Source organism: Rhinoderma darwinii, chromosome 3 (assembly GCF_050947455.1).
Source record: "Rhinoderma darwinii isolate aRhiDar2 chromosome 3, aRhiDar2.hap1, whole genome shotgun sequence".
Classification (NCBI taxonomy): Eukaryota; Metazoa; Chordata; class Amphibia; order Anura; family Rhinodermatidae; genus Rhinoderma; species Rhinoderma darwinii.
This window is the reverse complement of record NC_134689.1, coordinates 131107834-131129190: the sequence shown is the minus strand read 5'-3', so window position 1 is coordinate 131129190 and position 21357 is coordinate 131107834. Positions and strand designations below refer to the sequence as shown.

The following is a 21357-nucleotide window of genomic DNA, read 5'->3' as shown; positions in this document are numbered from 1 at the left end:
CAGTGCACACCTTAAAAAAATTAAATAATTGAAACCGCCAAAATCTCAGTTTTTTTGTCACCTTCGCTCTAAAAGAAAAATGTAATACAACTTTTGAATCACTTTTTATGTACCAAAAAATGGTACCAATAAAACCTGCAGCTCCTCCCGCAAGAAATAAGCCCTCACACCACTCTATTGATGGAAAAATAAAAAAGTTATGGCTCTTGGAAAGCGGGGAGGGAAAATCTAAAATAAGAAAGCAAAAACTGGATCAGTCCTGAAAGGGTTAATTCATTTCTAATGAAAAAACGTATGACCCCATGTAGGGTATTTCCGTACTCGGGAGAAATTGCTTTATAAAAAATGGTTGTTTTTTTCCTCCTTTATCCCTTGTGAAAATGAGAAAATTCAAAATTTTAGTGGAAAAAATTTTGATATTAATTTTCGCACCCTAATTCTAATAAACTCTGCAAAAGACCCGTGGGGTGTAAATGCTCACTATACCCCTAGAAAAATTCCTTGAAGGTTTTTCCAAAATGGGATCACTTTTGGGGGGTTTCCCCTGTTTTGGTCCCTCCAGTGCATTGCAAATGCGACATGGCAACGAAAACCATTCCAGCAAAATCATAAATCCAAATGGCGCTCCTTCCCTTCTGAGCCCTGCTGTGGGTCCAAACAGCAGTTTATTACCACATATGGGGTATTGTCGTAATCGGGAGACATTGCTTTACAAATGTTGGGGTGCATTTTCTTCGTTATTCCTTGTAAATAATAAAAATTTCTATGTTGTTTCAGAAAAAAAGTACATTTTAATTTTTACAGACTAATTCCAATATATTTAGCGAAAAACCTGTGTGGTCAAAATGCTAACTATACCCCTAGATAAATACCTTAAGGGGTCTAGTTTTCGAAATGGGGTCGTTTATGGGGAGTTTCTATTGTTCTGGCAGCTCAAAGCCTCTCCAAATGTACAGTGGGGCCTAAAACATTTTCAAGCAAAATAGGAGTCCTGAAAGCCTCCGGGTGCTCCCTTCTTTTGGGGCCCTGCCGTGTGTCCAAACAACGCATTAGGGCCACAATGTGGGTATTTTTGAAAACAGGAGAAAGAGGGTGATAGATTTTGGGGTGTGTTTCTTCATTTTCATGTTCGCTTTACAAAGAAATCGGTCTTCAAACAAATACTTTTATGAAAAAAGTGAAATTATTTTTTTTTTCACCTGCTATGCATTAAATTTAGCAAAAAACTGTGGGGTCAAAGTACGCACTACACCCCTAGATAAATACCTTAAGGGGTCTAGTTTTCTAAATGGGGTTGTTTATGGGGAGTTTCTATCGTTCTGGCAGCTCAAAACCTCTCCAAATGTACAGTGGGGCCTAAAACATTTTCAAGCAAAATAGGAGTCCTGAAAGCCTCCGGGTGCTCCCTCCCTTTCGGGTCCTGTCGTGTGTCCAAGCAATGCATTAGGGTCACAATGGGGGCATTTTTTAAAACAGGAGAAACAGGGTGATAGATTTTGGGGTGTGTTTCTTCATTCTCATGGTCACTTTACACAGAAATCGGTCTTCAAAGTGATACTTTTATGAAAAAAGTGAAATTTAATTTTATTACGCCTGCTTTGCATGAATTCTTACAAAAAAACTGTGGGGTCAAAATACTTACAACACCCCTTAATAAATACCTTAAGGGGTGTAGTTTTCAAAATGGGGTCACTTGTGGGGGTTTCCACCATTCTGACAGCTATGAGCCTCTGAAAACCTGGCTTGGTGCAGGAAAACAAAATGTACTTCAAAATGTATAAAATTATTACTAAATTTGTAAGTCTTCCAAATTGCTCAAAAAATAATTTTTTTTTCCAAAAGTGCTGCCAAAATAGAGTAAAGAGATGGAAATATATATTTAATTAAAAAAATTGTGCAGTATGTGTGTACATATGTGACATATTGCAGTTAAAAATAGGGAAAAATGATCATTTTTACAAAATTTCTTCAATTTCTCTATTTTTTAATTAATTTCCGCAAATCGTATCAGTCTACTTTTACCACTAAAATAAAGTACAACATGTGACGAAAAAACAATGTCAGAATTACTTGGATATTCAAAACTTTCACAGAGTTATTCTCTGATAAAGTCAGACATACCAGATTTGACAAATCTGGCTTGGTCATTAAGGTACAAACATGCCCGGTCATTAAGGAGTTAATATACACAGTCCTAGATCATAGTAGATGGTTGTAAACATAAGGGATAGGGCAGGAATGCCTAGCCCATCCACAAACTGGTATGGAGGAAGGTGTATAAATAACATGTAAGGATCTTACCCATGATATGTTATCCTGCTGTCTGGCGTCACACCCGACGCGCGTTTCGGCGGAAAAGCCTTCGTCCGGGGGAAGCTGTCTGGCTTCCAAAAAATTTTTCCACACTGTGGCAGTCATCCTTGATTTTAATGTGTGATAAATATTTCATGTTTTATGTTTTGTACAAATAAAGATTTTTTATTAGTCAAAGCTGTGTATTGACTCCATTTTTTAGGTTTTTGTCCTAACCAGTTTCTGTCTGATCTCAATCGTTACTGCTGCACTTTGTTTGTTTACAGCCCTTGCTTCTGTTCCTGTCTTGTGACCCATACGGGGAGGTAGCCGTGGCCAATAGAAGTCTATGGGCCCGTGATTACGGGCGTTTTTACGTTCGTGTGCATGGGGCCTAAGGCAGTGTGTCGCAAGCATGGCAATTATAATTTATTGCTCTAATTAACAAAAAAGTCAAGTAATGTAGAAGAAGCTAAGTGAACAAAATTAAACCTTTTACAGGCAGGAACCTTCACATTGATCAGGAAATTCAGATTTTTTTTCCCCATAATTCACGTTTCATACGAGCATTTGTGTCAACATGCAAAATTTGGATCCACGACAAAGATCATAGGATGTCACTGCAGGGAAGAGCTCTAAATACTTTGTACACATCTTTCATGTATCCACAAGTCATGCATAAATAGGTCAAGGCTCACAGATCAAGTAAGATTCTTTTTAAGAAATGTTGTATTGGAAAATGCAAACATATCGGAAATCACCATCAATCTACCCACAGTATAACATATTATACTTACAAATATATATAAAAAAAGTATTAAACAGCAAAGAAATAAAAATACAAAAATCTAGATGTTCCCTCAGGCAGAAACAGAAGTTCAAACTACAGTTACATTTTGGGTTGACTCAAAGTTTTAAGTGAAATATGGTCTTCAATATACAAAGGACGTAAAAGAATTGAAAACCCATCACAGAAAAATCCGGTCTAGATTAGGGGTGGTCTTCTTTCCATAAAACCAACTCTGAGTTCTCACTGTACATAACTCAAACACCCTCAGTAGGGTAAAGGAAGTCCTTGCACCTCTTCAAAACAGTCATTATATGCATCTTCATATTCGTCATTAGTTTTTATTAATATTACACAGGTTGGGCGCTTGGAGCCAGCAGCAGCACCTAAATCCTATGAGAAAGTAAGAAACAACATCAGTATTACATTCCTGTTGGTAATTTAAATTTTGCTTGCTCAGGCGGTTAACTACCTAATTGACTGAAGAATAAACCTGGCCGTCAATTTATTTTATTTGCAGATTGTGACTAAGTGCACCCCAACATATATCACTGTTACATGAAGGGGTATGCTGGTTCAGCAACTCAAGTTTATTTTAAATAAGTTATAAAACTCTTTAATATGCTTTTTTATATTAATTGTTCAGTTTTCAAGACTTCTGCTTGACAACCCCTTTAGGGTGTGCTTATACGCGGGCGGCTTACTCACATATTTCCGCAGCGTAATACTCTGCAGAAAATGACAATGTATGCTTAGAAATAGAAATGCAATGCAGAATAATTATTGTGTAGCAGAAGATTTTTCCCATTGGCATACATGTAGATCCGCTTGGTGAGACGGCCATCACATCTAGGTGGAGATTGAACAGGGAGATGGCCGCATAGTAAATATATACGGCAGCCTATAGAGCACGCTGCAGTTTTTGATACAGCAGAGGGCCCACGTACATCTACAGGTGCCCGATTATGGCTCCGTACTAAACAGACAATACGAAATTGAAAAACTTTGGATACCAAGCTCAATCACGAGAACACTCCATTTTGATGACAATTGTAAATGGGAAGAGTGGTTTATGCAATTTCAAAATAATGTAGATGAACCTTAATTTACTAAAAACAAATTATAATTGGCAATTAGATAAACCCTCAAAAAATAAGTGGTTTAAACTGTACATGCCAAAGCTACATCTATTTATACTCACAGATTTAGATGGGACATATGCATATGGTATGCTGCGTTCTTCACACATTACAGGAACATGGCAATAAACTTCGATAGGAAGCGTGTCACCAGCAAGTACAACAATGCTTTAAAAAAAAAATACAAAAAATGAATTCAGTTAATGCAAATAGTTTTGGATGAAAGTGTGGCAGTGTCCTACAGTAATTCTCAGCTGTTTTTTTCTAGTTTCATACACCTTTTAAAGGAGTACATCCAGTTATGCTGAAATTATATTGAAAAAGGATATTGGATACGGTAGCCTTGGCGACAGAGCGGGACGCGGTCTCCTAATGCAGTCTTCATGGCTACAGTATCCAGAAGAGCCACTAGTGATAGGGCTGGGCGATGTTTACTTACGTTGGCAACCAGAGGGAGCACTTCCCAGAATTACAGCAAAGTGAATCAGGCAAAGTGACCTGACTCACAGCTGCTGTAAATATGTTAGGGACTCACCCCCCCTTCCTATTTTTGGTTACAAGCCAGGAAGAGGTGTCTTCAAATTGCCAAGCATGGTCAGGCTCCATTATTAAAGTGATTCTACAATTCTAGGACCTGCTGATCCCAGTAGCTGTAGAACACCCCAAAAGGCTGAAAACGATGAGTCAAGAGGGAACACCCTGAGGTGAAAGACTTTTCAGTAGACCGGGTCACGCGGCACGTATTTGATGCATTTTACGCATTAAAAAACACTCGATTAAGGTATGCATTTACATCAGTGGGAAAGCGAGCCAATCGTATATACAACACTTTTTTACAGGAGAGTTTTAAACGGTTCGCGTGAAAAAGCAGCTTGGGGTCAATTCTTTGGTGCGCAAAACGCACCAAGTTTTCCCAGTCCGTGGAGTCCTAATTACGTGCGAAAAAACGCCTTTTTTAAAAAAAAAGCACCTCACAAGAACTGCTAGTGTATTTGACACGTTTACAAGTCAGTGTTTTTTTTAGCGCCACGTGAACATGCCCTAAGGGAATAATTTTTCATTGACCTAGTTTCTATTTTGGCACAAGGGAGAAGACTGCTGTAGGCGAGAAGTATTTTTTGTTTTCCAGGTTCCACTGGACCGTTTGGACTATTTTGTAGATTCGGTGGACTACTTGAATGACCTAAGTTTTTTTTAAATAAGATGGTTACCGAGGGTTGTGTGGGGCAGTGTTTATTTAAACTAAAAAGATATTATCCTAGTGTCTCTAACCTAAGATATTATCCTAGTGTCTATGCCATAGACTTTTTACGTCGCGGCATCGGAATAAGTTTACAGAGCAGGGAGCTGTCAAATCTCCCTGCTCTCAGCTGCTAGAGGCAGCTGAGGGCTGGGAGCGTCCCTGCTCTGTCGGGTGAGATCGATATTAGTATCGATCTCACCCGTTTAACCCCTCAGATGCGGTGCACAATAGCGAGCACCGCATCTGAGTGGTTTTGGAGAGAGGGAGGGAGCTCCCTCTCTCCCCCACCGACACGATCGCCGAGTGTCTGTGTCTCCAATGGCAGCCGGGGGTCTAATAAAGGCCCCCAGTTATGCCTGGAGTGAATGCCTGCTAGATCATTCCGCAGGCATGACCTAGCAGATGCCTGTCCGTGTTAAACGGGCAGGCAGTAATACACTGCAAAACAAAAACAAATAATTTTGAAAGAAAAGCATTTTTACTGTGTAAAAGTAGTAAAACATACAAAACCTATACAAATTTGGTATCGTTGCAATCGGAACAACCCGCTGAATAAAGTTATTGTGTTATTTATATCACACGGTAAACGGCGTAGATTTAAGACGCGAAAAAGAGTGGCGAAATTTCAGGTTTTTTTCTAATTCCCCCAAATAAAAGTTAATAAATAAATATGTCCCCCAAAATGGTGCTATTGAAAAGTACAACTTGTCCCGCAAAAAACAAGACCTTATACAGCTATATAGACGCAAAAATAAAAAGGTTATAGCTCTTGGAATGCGACGATGGAAAAACTTAAAAAATGGCCTGGTCATTAAAGGAACAGTGTCACCACATTTTTTTTTTTTATATCAGTTTTATGTTAGGGTTTTATTAAAAACGTTTATATTTATTTGTGTGTTTGTGTGTTACTTTTTTCTATTTTTACACTTTTTCTTCTCTATGGGGGCTGCCATTTTTATTTCCATTTCTGTATGTGTCGATTAACGACACATACAGACATGGAATACGGCAGCTACAGTCCCATAGGGACTGCGAACGGGGCCCGTTCCATCCACTATGGTGTCCAACCGGAAGTCGCGGCCGGACAGTAAGATTACTACTTCCGGCAGCAGACGGACCGGAGGGAGCAGCGGCGGCGGCAGCAGACGGACCGGAGGGAGCAGCGGCGGCAGCAGCAGACGGACCGGAGGGAGCAGCGGCGGCAGCAGCAGACGGACCGGAGGGAGCAGCGGCGGCAGCAGCAGACGGACCGGAGGGAGCAGCGGCGGCAGCAGCAGACGGACCGGAGGGAGCAGCGGCGGCAGCAGCAGACGGACCGGAGGGAGCAGCGGCGGCAGCAGCAGACGGACCGGAGGGAGCAGCGGCGGCAGCAGCAGACGGACCGGAGGGAGCAGCGGCGGCAGCAGCAGACGGACCGGAGGGAGCAGCGGCGGCAGCAGCAGACGGACCGGAGGGAGCAGCGGCGGCAGCAGCAGACGGACCGGAGGGAGCAGCGGCGGCAGCAGCAGACGGACCGGAGGGAGCAGCGGCGGCAGCAGCAGACGGACCGGAGGGAGCAGCGGCGGCAGCAGCAGACGGACCGGAGGGAGCAGCGGCGGCAGCAGCAGACGGACCGGAGGGAGCAGCGGCGGCAGCAGCAGACGGACCGGAGGGAGCAGCGGCGGCAGCAGCAGACGGACCGGAGGGAGCAGCGGCGGCAGCAGCAGACGGACCGGAGGGAGCAGCGGCGGCAGCAGCAGACGGACCGGAGGGAGCAGCGGCGGCAGCAGCAGACGGACCGGAGGGAGCAGCGGCGGCAGCAGCAGACGGACCGGAGGGAGCAGCGGCGGCAGCAGCAGACGGACCGGAGGGAGCAGCGGCGGCAGCAGCAGACGGACCGGAGGGAGCAGCGGCGGCAGCAGCAGACGGACCGGAGGGAGCAGCGGCGGCAGCAGCAGACGGACCGGAGGGAGCAGCGGCGGCAGCAGCAGACGGACCGGAGGGAGCAGCGGCGGCAGCAGCAGACGGACCGGAGGGAGCAGCGGCGGCAGCAGCAGACGGACCGGAGGGAGCAGCGGCGGCAGCAGCAGACGGACCGGAGGGAGCAGCGGCAGCAGACGACCGGAGGGAGCAGCGGCGACTGGAGCAGGTAAGTGATTTCTATGTAGGTTTGTGTTTCAGTGTGTTTTACTAGTGTATGTAAACCTTCTACACTGTGTGTTAGCTCAAAAAATGGCGACAGTGTAGGAGGTTAGACCGTTCAAACCCCTCGTTTCTCCCGGCACTAGCCAGGATAAAGGAGGGGGGATTCTGAGAGCTCACTAGAGCGAGGGATTTTTTTCCCAATTTTGCAGGATAAAGCAATGTGGTTGCTTTACCACATGCAATGCTGCAATTTTGGGAATTGCTCCATCTAGTGACCAGCGCTGGGAAATATTATAAATTGAATCCAATTTATAATATTTCCTGACTCGTGAAAAAAATAAAAAAAAATTAGAACAATGTTTAATCACCTACACACTAATTGTTTAACTAAAAAAAAAAAATAAAAAAATAAAAAAAAAATATATACATGCTTTGCTGGCAACACATTCCCTTTAAGGTCCAAAATAGGCTGGTCATTAAGGGGTTAAACACGCAACAGAAAAACGTATTGGAAAACAAACAAAAACCTCTGGGTAAAAACACTGTTTTTTCTATGTGGTTTTCGGCCCTGTTCAGTTTTATTGCAGGCAGAAAACAAAATCTGCCTCAGTATTCCTTCAGGAGTTTGGAGGCATATTTTGAACTGCCTGCGCTTTTTTTCCGCTGACTTTGCGATTGAAGCCAATGGAAGGACTGCATGCAAAAAACGCCACCAAAAACTCAGAAATTAGCGCTGCAGGTTTTTTCTGCCTCCCATTGATTTCAATGGGAGGTCGGAGGTGGAAGTCACACAAAGGAAATACAGGCCGCATTTTTTATCCCATGAGTGCCCAAAAGCCGCACAGAAAGAAAACGCCTCTGCCTCCCATTGAAATAAATGTGGGGCGATTTCGGGGGTTTTAGGCTATGTTCACACGGGGTATTTTGCCGAGTTTTTTGACGCGGAAACCGCGTCGCAAAACTCGGCAGAAACGGCCCGAGAACGCCTCCCATTGATTTCAATGGGAGGCGTCGGCGTCTTTTTCCCGCGAGCAGTAAAACTGCCTCGCGGGAAAAAGAAGCGACATGCCCTATCTTCGGGCGCTTCCGCCTCTGACCTCCCATTGACTTCAATGGGAGGCAGGAGAAAGTGTATTTCTCGCTGTTTTATGCCCGCGGCGCTCAATGGCCGCGGGCGAAAAACGGCGCGATAATTGCCGCGAAAATCGGCGTGCAGGGAGAGGAATATCTGCCTCAAAGTTCCAAACGGAATTTTGAGGCAGATATTCCTCCCCCAAAATACTCCGTGTGAACATAGCCTTATAGCGCCGATTCCGCATCAAAATCAGCACCAATAAACTGTGTGAACAGGGAGTTGTGTCTGTTTAATACTTTATTAGCGCCTTAGTAATGGCAGCGGTCTGTTTGACAATGTCCATTACTAAGGCGGGGCCAAGTGTTAGCCAGTAAAATTGCTAGCACTAACATGGACGCAGACAGCAGCGCAGGTTTGTCCTAATTTGAAATACGCAATCCCAGTGTTTGACAAAAGTTCACATTGATCGAAATATATTCGTTGTATATGTGGATTGTCAAAACGGAACAAATTCTAACATTTCTTTGATAGCAAATTTGAGTGCCGGGTTTTATGTATATGGGTTTGAGTCCTACCCGTGCACCATTAGTACAAGTGTCGTGTCTCCATTCTAAGAAGCCACATTCTGAGAGTTAGAACATTTATTTTTCCTTTGTGTGGTGTGAGGTCTCATTTTTTGGAGGAGAAGCTGAAGTTTTTATTTATACAATTTTTTTAGTACATTAGATGTTTTTGATCACTTATATTGTTTTTTAGCGCTAAGGTGATCAAATTAAAAAAAAACAAAAAAAAAAACAGCCATGATTAAGGACGTGCTTAACGTCTGAAACGCGTAGGCCCCAGGACTGGATCGTTACTCCTGTCTGCACACCAGGACTCCAACTTATTGGACCTTTTTAATTGAAAATTTAGTAAACTTGGAACTAGTTTCCTTTTTATCCTCTTCAGCGCTGGACTCAGCCCTTTGCCTTTGCCTGCCTACACCCATCGTGTGCCGACACGAGAGCCCGTGCGATGACCGCGACACATACATCAAGTGTCAGGTGAGCTGGAGGACTTCTTCCATATACTTTCTGATCAAATTAGTGATTCAGGCGGTAATCTTTTAGTTTTTTTACTGCGTTTACTGTGCAAGTTAAATAATGCTATATTGTAATAATAAACTTTTACGGACAATTTTGCTAATTTTTTGTGCAGTACTGAAAACTTCATTTAACAACTTTACAAATTTTTTATTAGTCCCCTTCGTGGATCTGAACCAGCAATCATCAGATCGCTGGTCCAATAAACACCAATACTAATGTATTGCAGTGTATTGTCATTTTTACAGGCTCCTGTTAAGCCCTGCCAGAGGAAGCACTTAGAAGAAGAAAGGCAGATCTGAGCACCTTCATTAGGTCCCCGGGCTGCCAAGACAACCATCAGCATCCCATGACCGCGTCGGAGGGTGCCTCCCCCTTTTCTAAAAGATTAGAGATCCCGGAGCCAGGCCGTTAAGGCAAGGTGTCCACTGTAATACACAGCTGACACCCAATCAATACTTCAGCCCCAACACCATGACATGGTTATGCAGGGGTTAAATTATAGCAGGCAATTGAAGGTCTTATGCCACTAACCATAGCACGTGTATTCCAAAGTTATAACTCAATCCACTCACCCCTTCTCTCCTTTATTGATGAACTTCTGAACCTCCTTCACTCCTCTTCTGATATTCTTATGTTTGGCAGCTAAACGAGAAGCAGCAAATAAGTAATAAAGACAAGTAAGCAGCAGCAAGTACAGATAACTGGATGCAGTACTGTGAATGTGCAAGTTCAGCTTTAGAGTGAGGGATTGTCTAATATAAATCCATTACTGGGATAACTACAACGACCGCTCAGTAAGTCTGACCTGTAATGTGATGGCTCCTGTTAGTAATGGCAAACATTGTGACAATGGATATTAGAGAATCACAAATATACTAATTGTCTAATACAGGGTTAGACAACTGCAGAAGCCAGGTTAACTAAGGGTCAGTTCACACGGTGGATTCTGCCAACGACAGGAAGATTCCTCCTCCCATTGACTTTCACGGAGGTTCGGGTGGAATCCGCTTTAAGATAGGGCAAAAAACTTTTTTTTCCCGCTAGCTGAAAAAAATAATCAACTAGCGAGAAAGAGTAGCATCTGACTGCCATGTAAATTAATGGGATGCTGAACTTTGCGGCAAAATTTCTGCCGTGTGAACAGGGCCTAATGAATCTAGAAACAGATTCTAAATTAGCGCCAAAATACAGACCCAATTCACCCCCCAATGTTTTATGTGGGCGGCAATGGGCAATTGTCCAAGGGCAGCTTTTAGCTCGGAAAAAACACCCAAAAAAATGAAATGCTTCTTTCAAGCGGTTTCTGCCTTTAAAGGAATAGTGTCGCCCAAAAAAAATTGTTTTTTATTTCAGTTTGAGGTTAGTGTTTTATAAAAAACTTTTGTATTTATTTGTGTGTTACTTTTTTTTATTTTTTCACTTTTTCTTCCCTATGGGGGCTGCCATTTTTTTTTCCATTTCTGTATGTGTCGATTAACGACACATACAGACATGGAATACGGCAGCTACAGTCCCATAGTCAATGCGAACGGGGCCCGTTCCATCCACTATGGTGTACGCTGTCTGTGTGGGAACGGCGCATGCGCCGCTCCCACACAGTCCAAGTTGAACTGAGCGCCGTCCGGCGCCATTTTCCTGTAGACCGGAAGTCGCGGCCGGACAGTAAGATTACAACTTCCGGTTGCGGCTTCCGGACTTGGAGCAGCGGCAGCAGACGGAGCGGACCGGCGGCGGCAGGAGCAGGTAAGTGATTTCTATGTATGTTCGTGTTTCAGTGTGTGTTTACTAGTGTATGTAAACCTTCTACACTGTGTGTTAGCTCAAAAAATGGCGACACAGTGTAGGAGGTTAGACCGTTCAATCCCCTCGTTTCTCCCGGCACTAGCCAGGATAAAGGAGGGGGGGATTCTGAGAGCTCACTAGAGCGAGGGATTTTTTTTCCAATTTTGCAGCATAAAGCAATGTGGTTGCTTTACCACATGCAATGCTGCAATTTTGGGAATTGCTCCATCTAGTGACCAGCACTGGGAAATATTATAAATTAGAATCTAATTTATAATATTTCCTGACTCGTGAAAAAAATTAGAACAATGTTTAATCACCTACACACTAATTGTTTAACTAAAAAAAAAAAAATACATTTTTTTGCTCGCAACACATTCCCTTTAACCTCCCATTGAAATCAATGGGAGGCAGAAAAAACATGCGTCGCTCGTTTTGAGCATTTTTGGTCTGTGGTTTATTAAAGTTGACAACCGCAAGCAAAAAAAAAAGCCAGAAAAGTGTCGACACAAAGCTGCCAATTCAATACCTGCCTCAAGATTCCTTAGGCCCTGTTCACACTGAGTTGTGTTTTTTTTGCCACGGAAACTGCAGCAAAAACGTCCGAAATTGACTTCCATTGATTCCAATGGGAGGTGGAGGCGTTTTTTCCCCAAGAGAATAGAAAAAACGCTTGCGGGAAAAAGCAGCTACATGCCCTATCTTAAAGAGGCTCTGTCACCAGATTTTGCAACCCCTATCTGCTATTGCAGCAGATCGGCGCTGCAATGTAGATTACAGTAACGGTTTTATTTTTAAAAAACGAGCATTTTTGGCCAAGTTATGACATTTTTGTATTTATGCAAATGAGGCTTGCAAAAGTACAACTGGGCGTGTTTACAGTAAAAGTACAAGTGGGCGTGTATTATGTGCGTACATCGGGGTACTTTTACTAGCTGGGCGTTGTGAATAGGAGTGTATGATGCTGACGAATCAGCATCATCCACTTCTCTTCGTCAACACCCAGCTTCTGGCAGTGCAGACACAGCGTGTTCTCGAGAGATCACGCTGTGACGTCACTCACTTCCAGCCCCGGGTCCTGCATCGTGTCGGACGAGCGAGGACACATCGGCACCAGAGGCTACAGTTGATTCTGCAGCAGCATCGGCGTTTGCAGGTAAGTAGCTACATCGACTTACCTGCAAACGCTGATGCTGCTGCAGAATCAGCTGTAGCCTCTGGTGCCGATGTGGCCGTCACGATGCAGGACCTGTGAGTGACGTCACAGATCTGCACTGTCACAAGCTGGGCGTTCTGAAGAGAAGAGGATGTTACTTCTCATCAGAGCGCCCAGCTAGTGAAAGTATTAAAAACGCCCCGATGTACGCACATAATACACACCCACTTGGACTTGTACTTTTAAACACACCCACTTGGACTTTTGCAAGCCTCATTTGCATAACTACAAAAATGGTCATAACTTGGCCAAAAATGCTCGTTTTTTAAAAATAAAAACGTTACTGTAATCTACATTGCAGCGCCTATCTGCTGCAATAGCAGATAGGGGTTGCAAAATCTGGTGACAGAGCCTCTTTAAGGCATTTTGAAGCAGATTTTTTTTCTGCCTGCAAAAAACTAAACTAGGTGTATTTATTATTTGTCCATCAGTGCCCTAATATAGATTTGCCAAAATGGTAGCAACGGAGCACCTAGAATTTATCCAAAGCACCTAAAATAACAATAGTCTGGATAAAAACTATACAGCTCCTACACAGACTCATGTCTCGCCACTCTGATCAAAACTCCTTCTCGACGCGATCGCGCCAGTCAGGACTCGGGACCACTGTTCTAGTGATCACTGGGGGTGCCAGCAGTGGTGCCCCTTGCAATTAAACGTTTATAACCTATCCTCTTTAGAGCTTTAAGGTGTTTGGGGAAGGGGCTGTTAACATCTGCTCCATTAAGGGCCTTCATCACAGATTCCATTGTTTCTGCCAGAAAAAAATAGCGCAGCTTGCTGTGCTATTATGTCCATCAAAATAACGGAAACCATGAGGAAGATCTGACGGAACCCATTAAAGTCAATGTGGTATTCTTATTCTGCTCCTATGACTGAGGAGAACGGAACGCAGATGTGAACAACCCCATTGACAAGTATGTAAAATATTACTTAGAAACAAATGCCATCAGATAGAACTATCTGCAGGTTTGTTATCAAAAAAGGAGGAGTGCAGTAAGGCTTTGTTCACATCTGCGCTAGGGCCCCTTGTTCCAACGGAGCGGGACCCTGACTGAAGCAGAAAGGTTTGGGAAGGAAAGGTTCGTGTCAATGGTGACTGATCCGGTGCCAATGATTTCCGTTTGTCTCCGTTGTGCAAGGGTTACGTCGTTTTGACGGAATAGCTTAGTCGACTACTCTATTGATTCCGTCAAAACAACGGAACTCTTGCACAACAGAGACAAACAAAAGCCATTTGCACTGGATCAGTCACCATTGAAATCAATGGGGATGGAAACAGAAGCCTTTGGTTTCTGTTTGGGTCAGTCAGGGCCCCATTCCGATGGAAAGCTCCAACAGGATGGGACCCTAGCGGAGATGTGAACGGAGCCTAAGCTGCGTTTCTAGGGTTCCCTGACGCCACAGTCATAGCTTCCGTTATTTACACAGCCACAACAGCTCAGTTCTCAAATGTATTGCATTGACTTTTGGGGTATACAACGTTTTCAGATGGCAGAAGTTGTGCTCCTGACCCGATAGAACAGAGATCTACAGTCATCCCCTAGCAGTCTCACGTCTATGCATCAGATAAGGGCACATTTATTTTGTGAGATATCCACAACAAGGGGCAGATTCTCTTCAGTCAAAGTAATCGTATAAATCTAAAGGAAAACCAACTTCAAGAGGTATTCAGAACAAAATTTCCACTGAACAGGAATCATTTTTTTAGCAGACCGTATCATTTACACCCATCTTTAATTTCGAGGAGTGAACAAAACGGCTTCCAACAGGCTAGACGAGCCAGCGCGTGGTAGCCGAAGTACACACATACCTTTTTTGACGCACTTGTACAGTCTCTTGGTGAGCTTCCTCCCCGCCATCGGCTGAGCGATAGGGTTCAGATTCTCCAGCAGCTCTTCATATGTCCGCTCTGGAGCCACTTCGGCCTCGGCCTCGGCCTCCTGTTCCTCCTCCTCCCGCTTCTCCTTCTTCACCTTCATGCTGGCTAAGAACTCGTCGCTGCACCACACGTGTCCCGCACTACTCTCTACACGCCGCTTCCGGCTACACGGCTTCCGGTTCTGAAGGAAGTGAGGGGGAGGAGCCCGGACCTTGTCATTAGTTGAGTCGTTCGCTTATGTCAGGGTCTTCTAGTTATAGTTGCTTGTGGTAACTCTCTGTCCGTATATGGCCGCCATTACTGCTCCCACACGGGTTGTCATAGCAAAGACTAAACTATATTAAGTGATACATCTCCCACACCCATATCACTGCTTAATATTCTTGCCGTGCAAGAATGCTGGGTAACAGTTGTAATGATGACCGCATTGTTTCCCAGCTTCTCCACGAGCAGATAACAGAATTAGTAAGAACTTGACATCAGGGGATGACTCTTACGACTTGTACTGTACATTGTGCTATTATATACCACGTCCCACATACAGAAATATTTACATTATCATTTACGTCTGCTGAAACTAATTAAGGGCATGTTCACACGGAGCTCCAAATAAGGACATGTAAAAGTGTCAAATACACTAGTGTTTCTTGTGGAACGCTAATTTAAAAAAAAAGGCGTTTTCAAAGCGCTTTCCGCATGTATTTTGTGGATGTTTTTTTGGTGCGTAATTAGGATGCCTGTTGACTATTGGAACATTTGGAGCGTTTTAAGCGTCAAAGAATTGACCTAACGCTTTTTTTTTTATATGTGATGCATTTTTTAAATACGCTTGCGTAAAAAAAACTGCATTGTATGTACTAACTGTGCACTTTCCCATTAATTTGAATGGGAAGCTTGAAGCATTTTTTGACGTGTATTTCAGCAGGTTAAACGCGCCACAATATGCATCAAATACACGCCGTGTGAACAGGGCCTAAGGTCGTATTACGGGCACAACACCCGGACCGCCATGTGGTTCATCAGCATCGAAGTTTGGTCTCATGCACACGGCCGTAATGGTTTTTACTGTCCGCAAATACGGATCCATAGTCATCCGCAAGAAACCTGCATATGCGGCACGCTGTCTGCAAATACGGTCCGTAGTGCATCTGTATTTACGGATTCGCCAAAAAATAAAGACGGCTACAAATTATGTCACCAACATGTCCCAACCCCTTGAAAAGGCCACATGATCGCTCAGGTGCCATTTTCTCTAGCATTTGTGCTTTGTGAGAGCTCTGTTGGATTCATAGGCATAGCTAGGGGTTTAGTACAGGGGGGGGGGGGATTTGAGCGAGCCCCACACACAGTATAATGTGACCCCTTAGTGGCCCCACATAGTATAATGCCCCTATAGCTACCCCCACAGGATAATGCCCCTATGGTTCCCCCACACAGAATAATGCTCCCATAGCTGCCCCAATATAGTATACGGTCCTCTTAGTGCCCTCCACAAAGTATAATGACCTCTTATTGTTCCCACACAGTATAATTACCCTATAGTGCCTCCCCACACAGAATAATGCCCCTATAGCTGCCCACATACAGTATAACGCCCCATAGCTGCTCACATTAAGTATAATGCCCCCATACCTGCCCCATACACAGTACAATGCCCTCATAATACCTGCCACACAGTATAATGCCCCATAGCTGCCCACATACAGTATAACACCCCATAGCTGCTCATATACAATATAATGCCCCCATAGCTGGCTCAACACAGTATAATGCCCTCATTGTGTCTCCCACACAGTGTAATGCCCCCATAGTTGCCCCCACACAGTATAATGCCCCATAGCTGCCCACATACTGTATAATGCCCCATAGCTGCCCATATACAATATAATACCCCCATAGCTGGCCCTACACAGTATAATGTCCTCATTGTGCCTCCCACACAGTGTAATGCCCCCATAGCTGCTTTATACAGTATAATGCCCCCAAAGCTGCCCCCATACAGTATACTACCCTATTGCAGCCCCCCCATCCACAGTATAATGCCCCCTTCGCTGCCACCATACAATATAATGCCCCATAATGCCTAATAAAAAAATATATATACTTTCCTAGCCACATTCCCACGAGTGGAGGAAATACGTCTGCTCCTCCGCTCTGTACAGTGTGTGGCTCCGCGCAGACAGGCGCGATGACATCACTACATTGCGCCTGTCTGCGTCAAGCCGCTCACAGCTGGAGCTGGCATTACACAGTGAATCCTGGAGCAATGAGCCGTCAGCTCCTTGCTCCAGCATTGAATTCCACTGTATCTGCATCCTGAAGACGCAGATACAGATGAAACCTGGACACACCACCGCTAGGGGACCGGCCCTGGGCCCCACCATCTCAGCCCCTGCCCCCCACTAGCTACGCTACTGGTTGGACTACTTTGCTGATCTAGTTTTGGTTTCTGGCGTTTCTTTCGCTGCAAGGATGCCCTACACTCGTGTGGATCATGCTCTTCTGGACTGGCTCCTCTCTAGACGATTCTGACAGCAAGCTATGCTGGAAGAAGAACCAAAGAGGAGGAGGTACTGGTTTCACCCCATTATCTCCCAACGTCCCAGGAAGGTGCATTTCTGACCTGCGGCAGCACCTAGACATTTTTCAGAACTTCTACCGCATGTCGATCTCCAGCTTTGACTATCTTCTGTTGGACCTCCATCTCGGAATCACCTCCTAGGACAACAACATGAGTTGGTGCATCTCTCCTGAGGAACAGCTCATCGTCACCCTCAGGTAAGAACACATAATATCCCCTTTGCCCATTGCTGCCATGTCACCCTGCTACAGGTAGTATAACCGTAGTTGTCCCATGTGACAATTGCCGCCATGTTACCCTTCTATAGGTAGTATAACCGTAGTTGTCCCCTGTTCCTATTTCAGACTTGTCACCCTGCTACTGCTAGCGCTAATTTATTTTTATTTTTTTCACAGATTCCTTGCAATAGGGGACTCCTTTGCATCACTGTATTTTGAGTTTCTGCAGGGGTGCTCTACCATTTCCCGGATTATCCATCTGACCTGCAAAGTGATCTGGCAGCGACTGGGAGTGGTGGTGATGCCACAGCCCAAAGCACAAGTCTGGCTTTGGATTGCCGGGGCTTCTACCAACAAGCACAGTTTCCCAACTGTGTTGGCGTCTTGGATGGGAAACACATTCGTGTGACGAAACCGCCTCACTCAGGGTCCCTATATTTCAATTACAACTAGTATTTCTCGTGATGCTGTTGGCCTTGGCTGACAGTGAGTACCAGTTTGTAATTATAGATATAGGAGCCTATGGGAGCACTTCGGATGCAGGCATCATCAGGGCTTCCAGAATGGGTGAATAGCTTTAGTCCAACCAGCTCGCCCTTCCAGAACCGAGATAACTGCCTGGATCTTCTGGACCTCCAGCCCCATTCGTCATCGTGGCAGATGAAGGATTTGGACATTCCCCCCATGTGTTGCGGCCATTCCCCTGGTTTGGATGAAAGGAGGCATATTTTTAATTACCGACTCACCAGTGTGAGACGGTATGTGGAGTGTGCCTTCGGGATTCTGAGCAGCAAATGGCAGGTATTCCAGAGCCCTCTTCAAATGGATCCCAGAACGTCATGCTAGTTATCCAAGCATGGAAGACCTGGCACAGCTGGACTGTTGACTCAAGAATTCTATGCGGACTAATTTGTGACGTCTGCTGGGGCGGTTCCTTTGCAGATGGATGCAATCCACGGCATTACATAGTTGGATATGAACAGTTGTCATTTCTGTGTTGGTTCTGGACTGTTTCTTAACAAGTTAGCTGTTATCGGTTTTAGTTATTAGTTTTGGACTTGCAAGAGAATGAGGACCCTTGATGTGGGTTGCGAACGTAAGTATTTCTGTAGATACCTCTCCAATTCTGGTATTAGCTTAAAACATGCATGCAAAATCTGCAGCAAATCTGCACAGTGTGAAAAACGCCTAAAATTAGTACAACATTAAAAAAAAACTATATAAGCGAACCCCGTAAAAACAAATCCCCAAAAACAATGGAGAAATCAGGTTTTTTTTCCAATTACACCCCATAAAGATTTTTTTTTTTCAGTTTTCCAGTACAATATATGTTGCATTAAATTGTGCGATTAAAAACTACAATTCGTCCTGCAAAAAACAAGCCTTCATGCAGCTATGTAGACGGAAAAATAAAAACGTTATGGTTTTTGGAAGGTGGGAAGGAAAAAACAAAATTGGAAAAACCAAAAAAGTGGCTGCAGAGATAAGGGGTTAAGAATATAACTTCAGGGAGTCTGTATACAGCAAGATCCCCATAGTGGAAGACTTGCCTGCTTTACCTGGAGTCTGGACAATCTAGTTTAGGCCTTATTCACACGAATGTGTCCATTATGCGCGCGCAAAAAAATGCTGCATTTTGTGCGCGCAAAAGCTCAGTGTGGCATCTGTATATGGTGCGTGGCTGCGTGATTTTCACGCAGCCGGCATCATTATGACACTCTGTTTTTAGGTTTACAAACATAAAAGCAGAAGGTGCGTTTCTGTTTTCATTCATTCTTTTTACTACTATTGCGCGAATCACGCGCGGCACCCGGAAGTGCTTCCGTGTGCCGAGCGCGATTTGATTGACTTCAATGGGTGTGTGCTGCGCGAAACACTAGCAAGTATGGGACATGTCGTGAGTTTTACGCAGTGCACATACGCTGCGTGAAAATCACTAACAGTCTGAACGGCCCCATTCACTAACATAGGTCTGTGCAACGCGCATGTATCAAGGACGTATAACACGTTCGTGTGAATAAAGCCTTAGCAGGATCCCAGACAATCCAGGAGAGTATACGGGAGGAGTTGTTGTCTATAGCAGCCAATTTAATTGCAGCTTTCATTTTTTTTTTGTAAATACAGGTTAGAATATAAATAGATGTGATGGTTTGCTATGACCAACTCCACCTATGTTCACACAGAGTTTTTTGACGAGTTTTATGACGTGGAAACCGTGCCGCAAAACGGCCCTAAAATGCCTCCCATTGATTTCCCGCCTTGCGGGACAAAGAAGCTTCGGGCGTTTACGCCTCTGACTACCCGTTGACATCAATGGGAGGCAGAGAAAGCGTATTTCGCGGCGTTTTATGCCCGCGGCGCTAAATGGCCACGGGCGAAAAACGCCGCGAAAATCGGCGTGCAGGGAGAGGAAAATCTGCCTCAAACTTCCAAACGGAATTTTGAGGCAGAAATTCCTCCTGCAAAAAACTCAGTGTGAACATAGCCTTTAGGCTGCACTAATTTCCATAAATGAGGCAGAGTTTACATGTTCAGTTTGGGGGCAGCAGGGGGTCACACCAGTGCAACATCTAAAAATAATACTCTATGCCACAAAAGAAAGCCTAAGGGCTTATTCACACAAACGTGAGGAAACTCAGCGAGTTTCAACCGCGTGGGACCCGTTTTCACGTATCCCCGTAGACTTGAGTCTATGGAGGGATCCGTGAAAATGGAAGAAAGTAGGACATGTTCTATTCTTCAATGGACCCTTCACATGGCCCATTGAAACAACGGCCGTGTGAACGCCCCATTGAATTACATGCGGAAAACACGTTCTGATTTTCAGAAGTTTTTTGAGCAACTTGCGTTTTTCGCGGCCGTTTTTGAAGCTGTTTTCAATAGAGTCTATGAAAAACGGCTCCAAAAACGTCCCAAGAAGTGTCCTGAACTTCTTTTGACGAGCCGTCATTTTACGCGCCGTATTTTGACAGCGACGTGTAAAATAAAGGCTCGTGGGAACAGAACATCGTAATTCCCATTGAAAGCAATGGGCAGATGTTTGTAGGCGTAATGGAGCCGTTTTTTCAGGCGTAATTCGAGGCGTAAAACAGCCGAATTACGTCTGAAACCACTGCGTGTGAACATACCCTTACATTGCCAATATAAATCAGGTTTTGCAATGAAAAAAAAAAATCCTGATAAAAAATTGAGCTACCCCTTCCAGTCCGAAACAATTTTTTAATGCCTTTTTGAACAAGAAACATACAAATCAAATTATATGAAATCTAAACATATAATTATATAACACTTTTTTTTATCAGAACACAAACAAAAGATTAACATTGTACAGAGAGCAGCAACATATATTCTGTTTAACGTTGTTCCACTTGCTCATTCAAAATCTAAGACAAAAAAAAGACAAAGAAAGTTTAGTCAAAATTACTTGTGCTTTTTCATATAGCTTCATATAGTACAGTATTTCAATGCACGCGATGTAAAAATGTGCTACTGCACATGGCTAATATACAGGGGCGTAACTAGGAAAGACTGGGCCCCATAGCAAACTTTTGACTGGGGCCCCCCCTCTGCTGGGTATCACACAACCCTCCCCCCCCCTTGTAGATAGTGCCTCCCTATAGATTCCACCACACAGCGCCCCCCTATAGATAGCACCACACACAGCCCCCTGCAGATAACGCCATACAGCCCCCCTGTAGATAACGCCATACAGACCCCCCCTGTAGATAACGCCATACAGTCCCCCCTGTAGAGAACGCCATACAGCCCCCCCTGTAGATAACGCCATACAGAACCCCTCTGTAGATAACGCCATATAGCCCCCCCCCCCCCAAAAAAAAACGTCCTATAGTTTGTCCTACAAAAGACATGCATCCCCTATCCACAGGATAGGGGATACATGTGTGATCGCTGGCAGCGATAAGGAGAACGGGG

General features: G+C 44.4%; 1 protein-coding gene across 1 annotated transcript; it reads right to left on the bottom strand.

Moving 5' to 3' along the window:
- Positions 1–1956: 1956 nt before the first annotated feature.
- Positions 1957–14818, bottom strand: NHP2 (NHP2 ribonucleoprotein). Its single transcript, XM_075856758.1, has 4 exons — positions 14557–14818; positions 10318–10387; positions 4281–4386; positions 1957–3472 (listed from the first exon to the last, which is right to left on the bottom strand). The coding sequence occupies exons 1-4, from the start codon at positions 14723–14725 to the stop codon at positions 3347–3349; spliced, it is 471 nt and encodes a 156-aa protein (XP_075712873.1). The 5' UTR covers positions 14726–14818; the 3' UTR covers positions 1957–3346.
- Positions 14819–21357: the final 6539 nt, after the last annotated feature.

Coding starts and splice junctions, on each gene's coding strand:
- NHP2 (XM_075856758.1), bottom strand. CDS start 14,725: ATGAAGGTGAAGAAGGAGAAGCGGGAGGAGGAGGAACAGGAGGCCGAG. Junction 4,387..10,317: donor ATCAATAAAGGAGAGAAGGG/GTGAGTGGATTG, acceptor TTTTTTTTAAAG/CATTGTTGTACTTGCTGGTG. Junction 3,473..4,280: donor CATATGTCCCATCTAAATCT/GTGAGTATAAAT, acceptor ACTTTCTCATAG/GATTTAGGTGCTGCTGCTGG.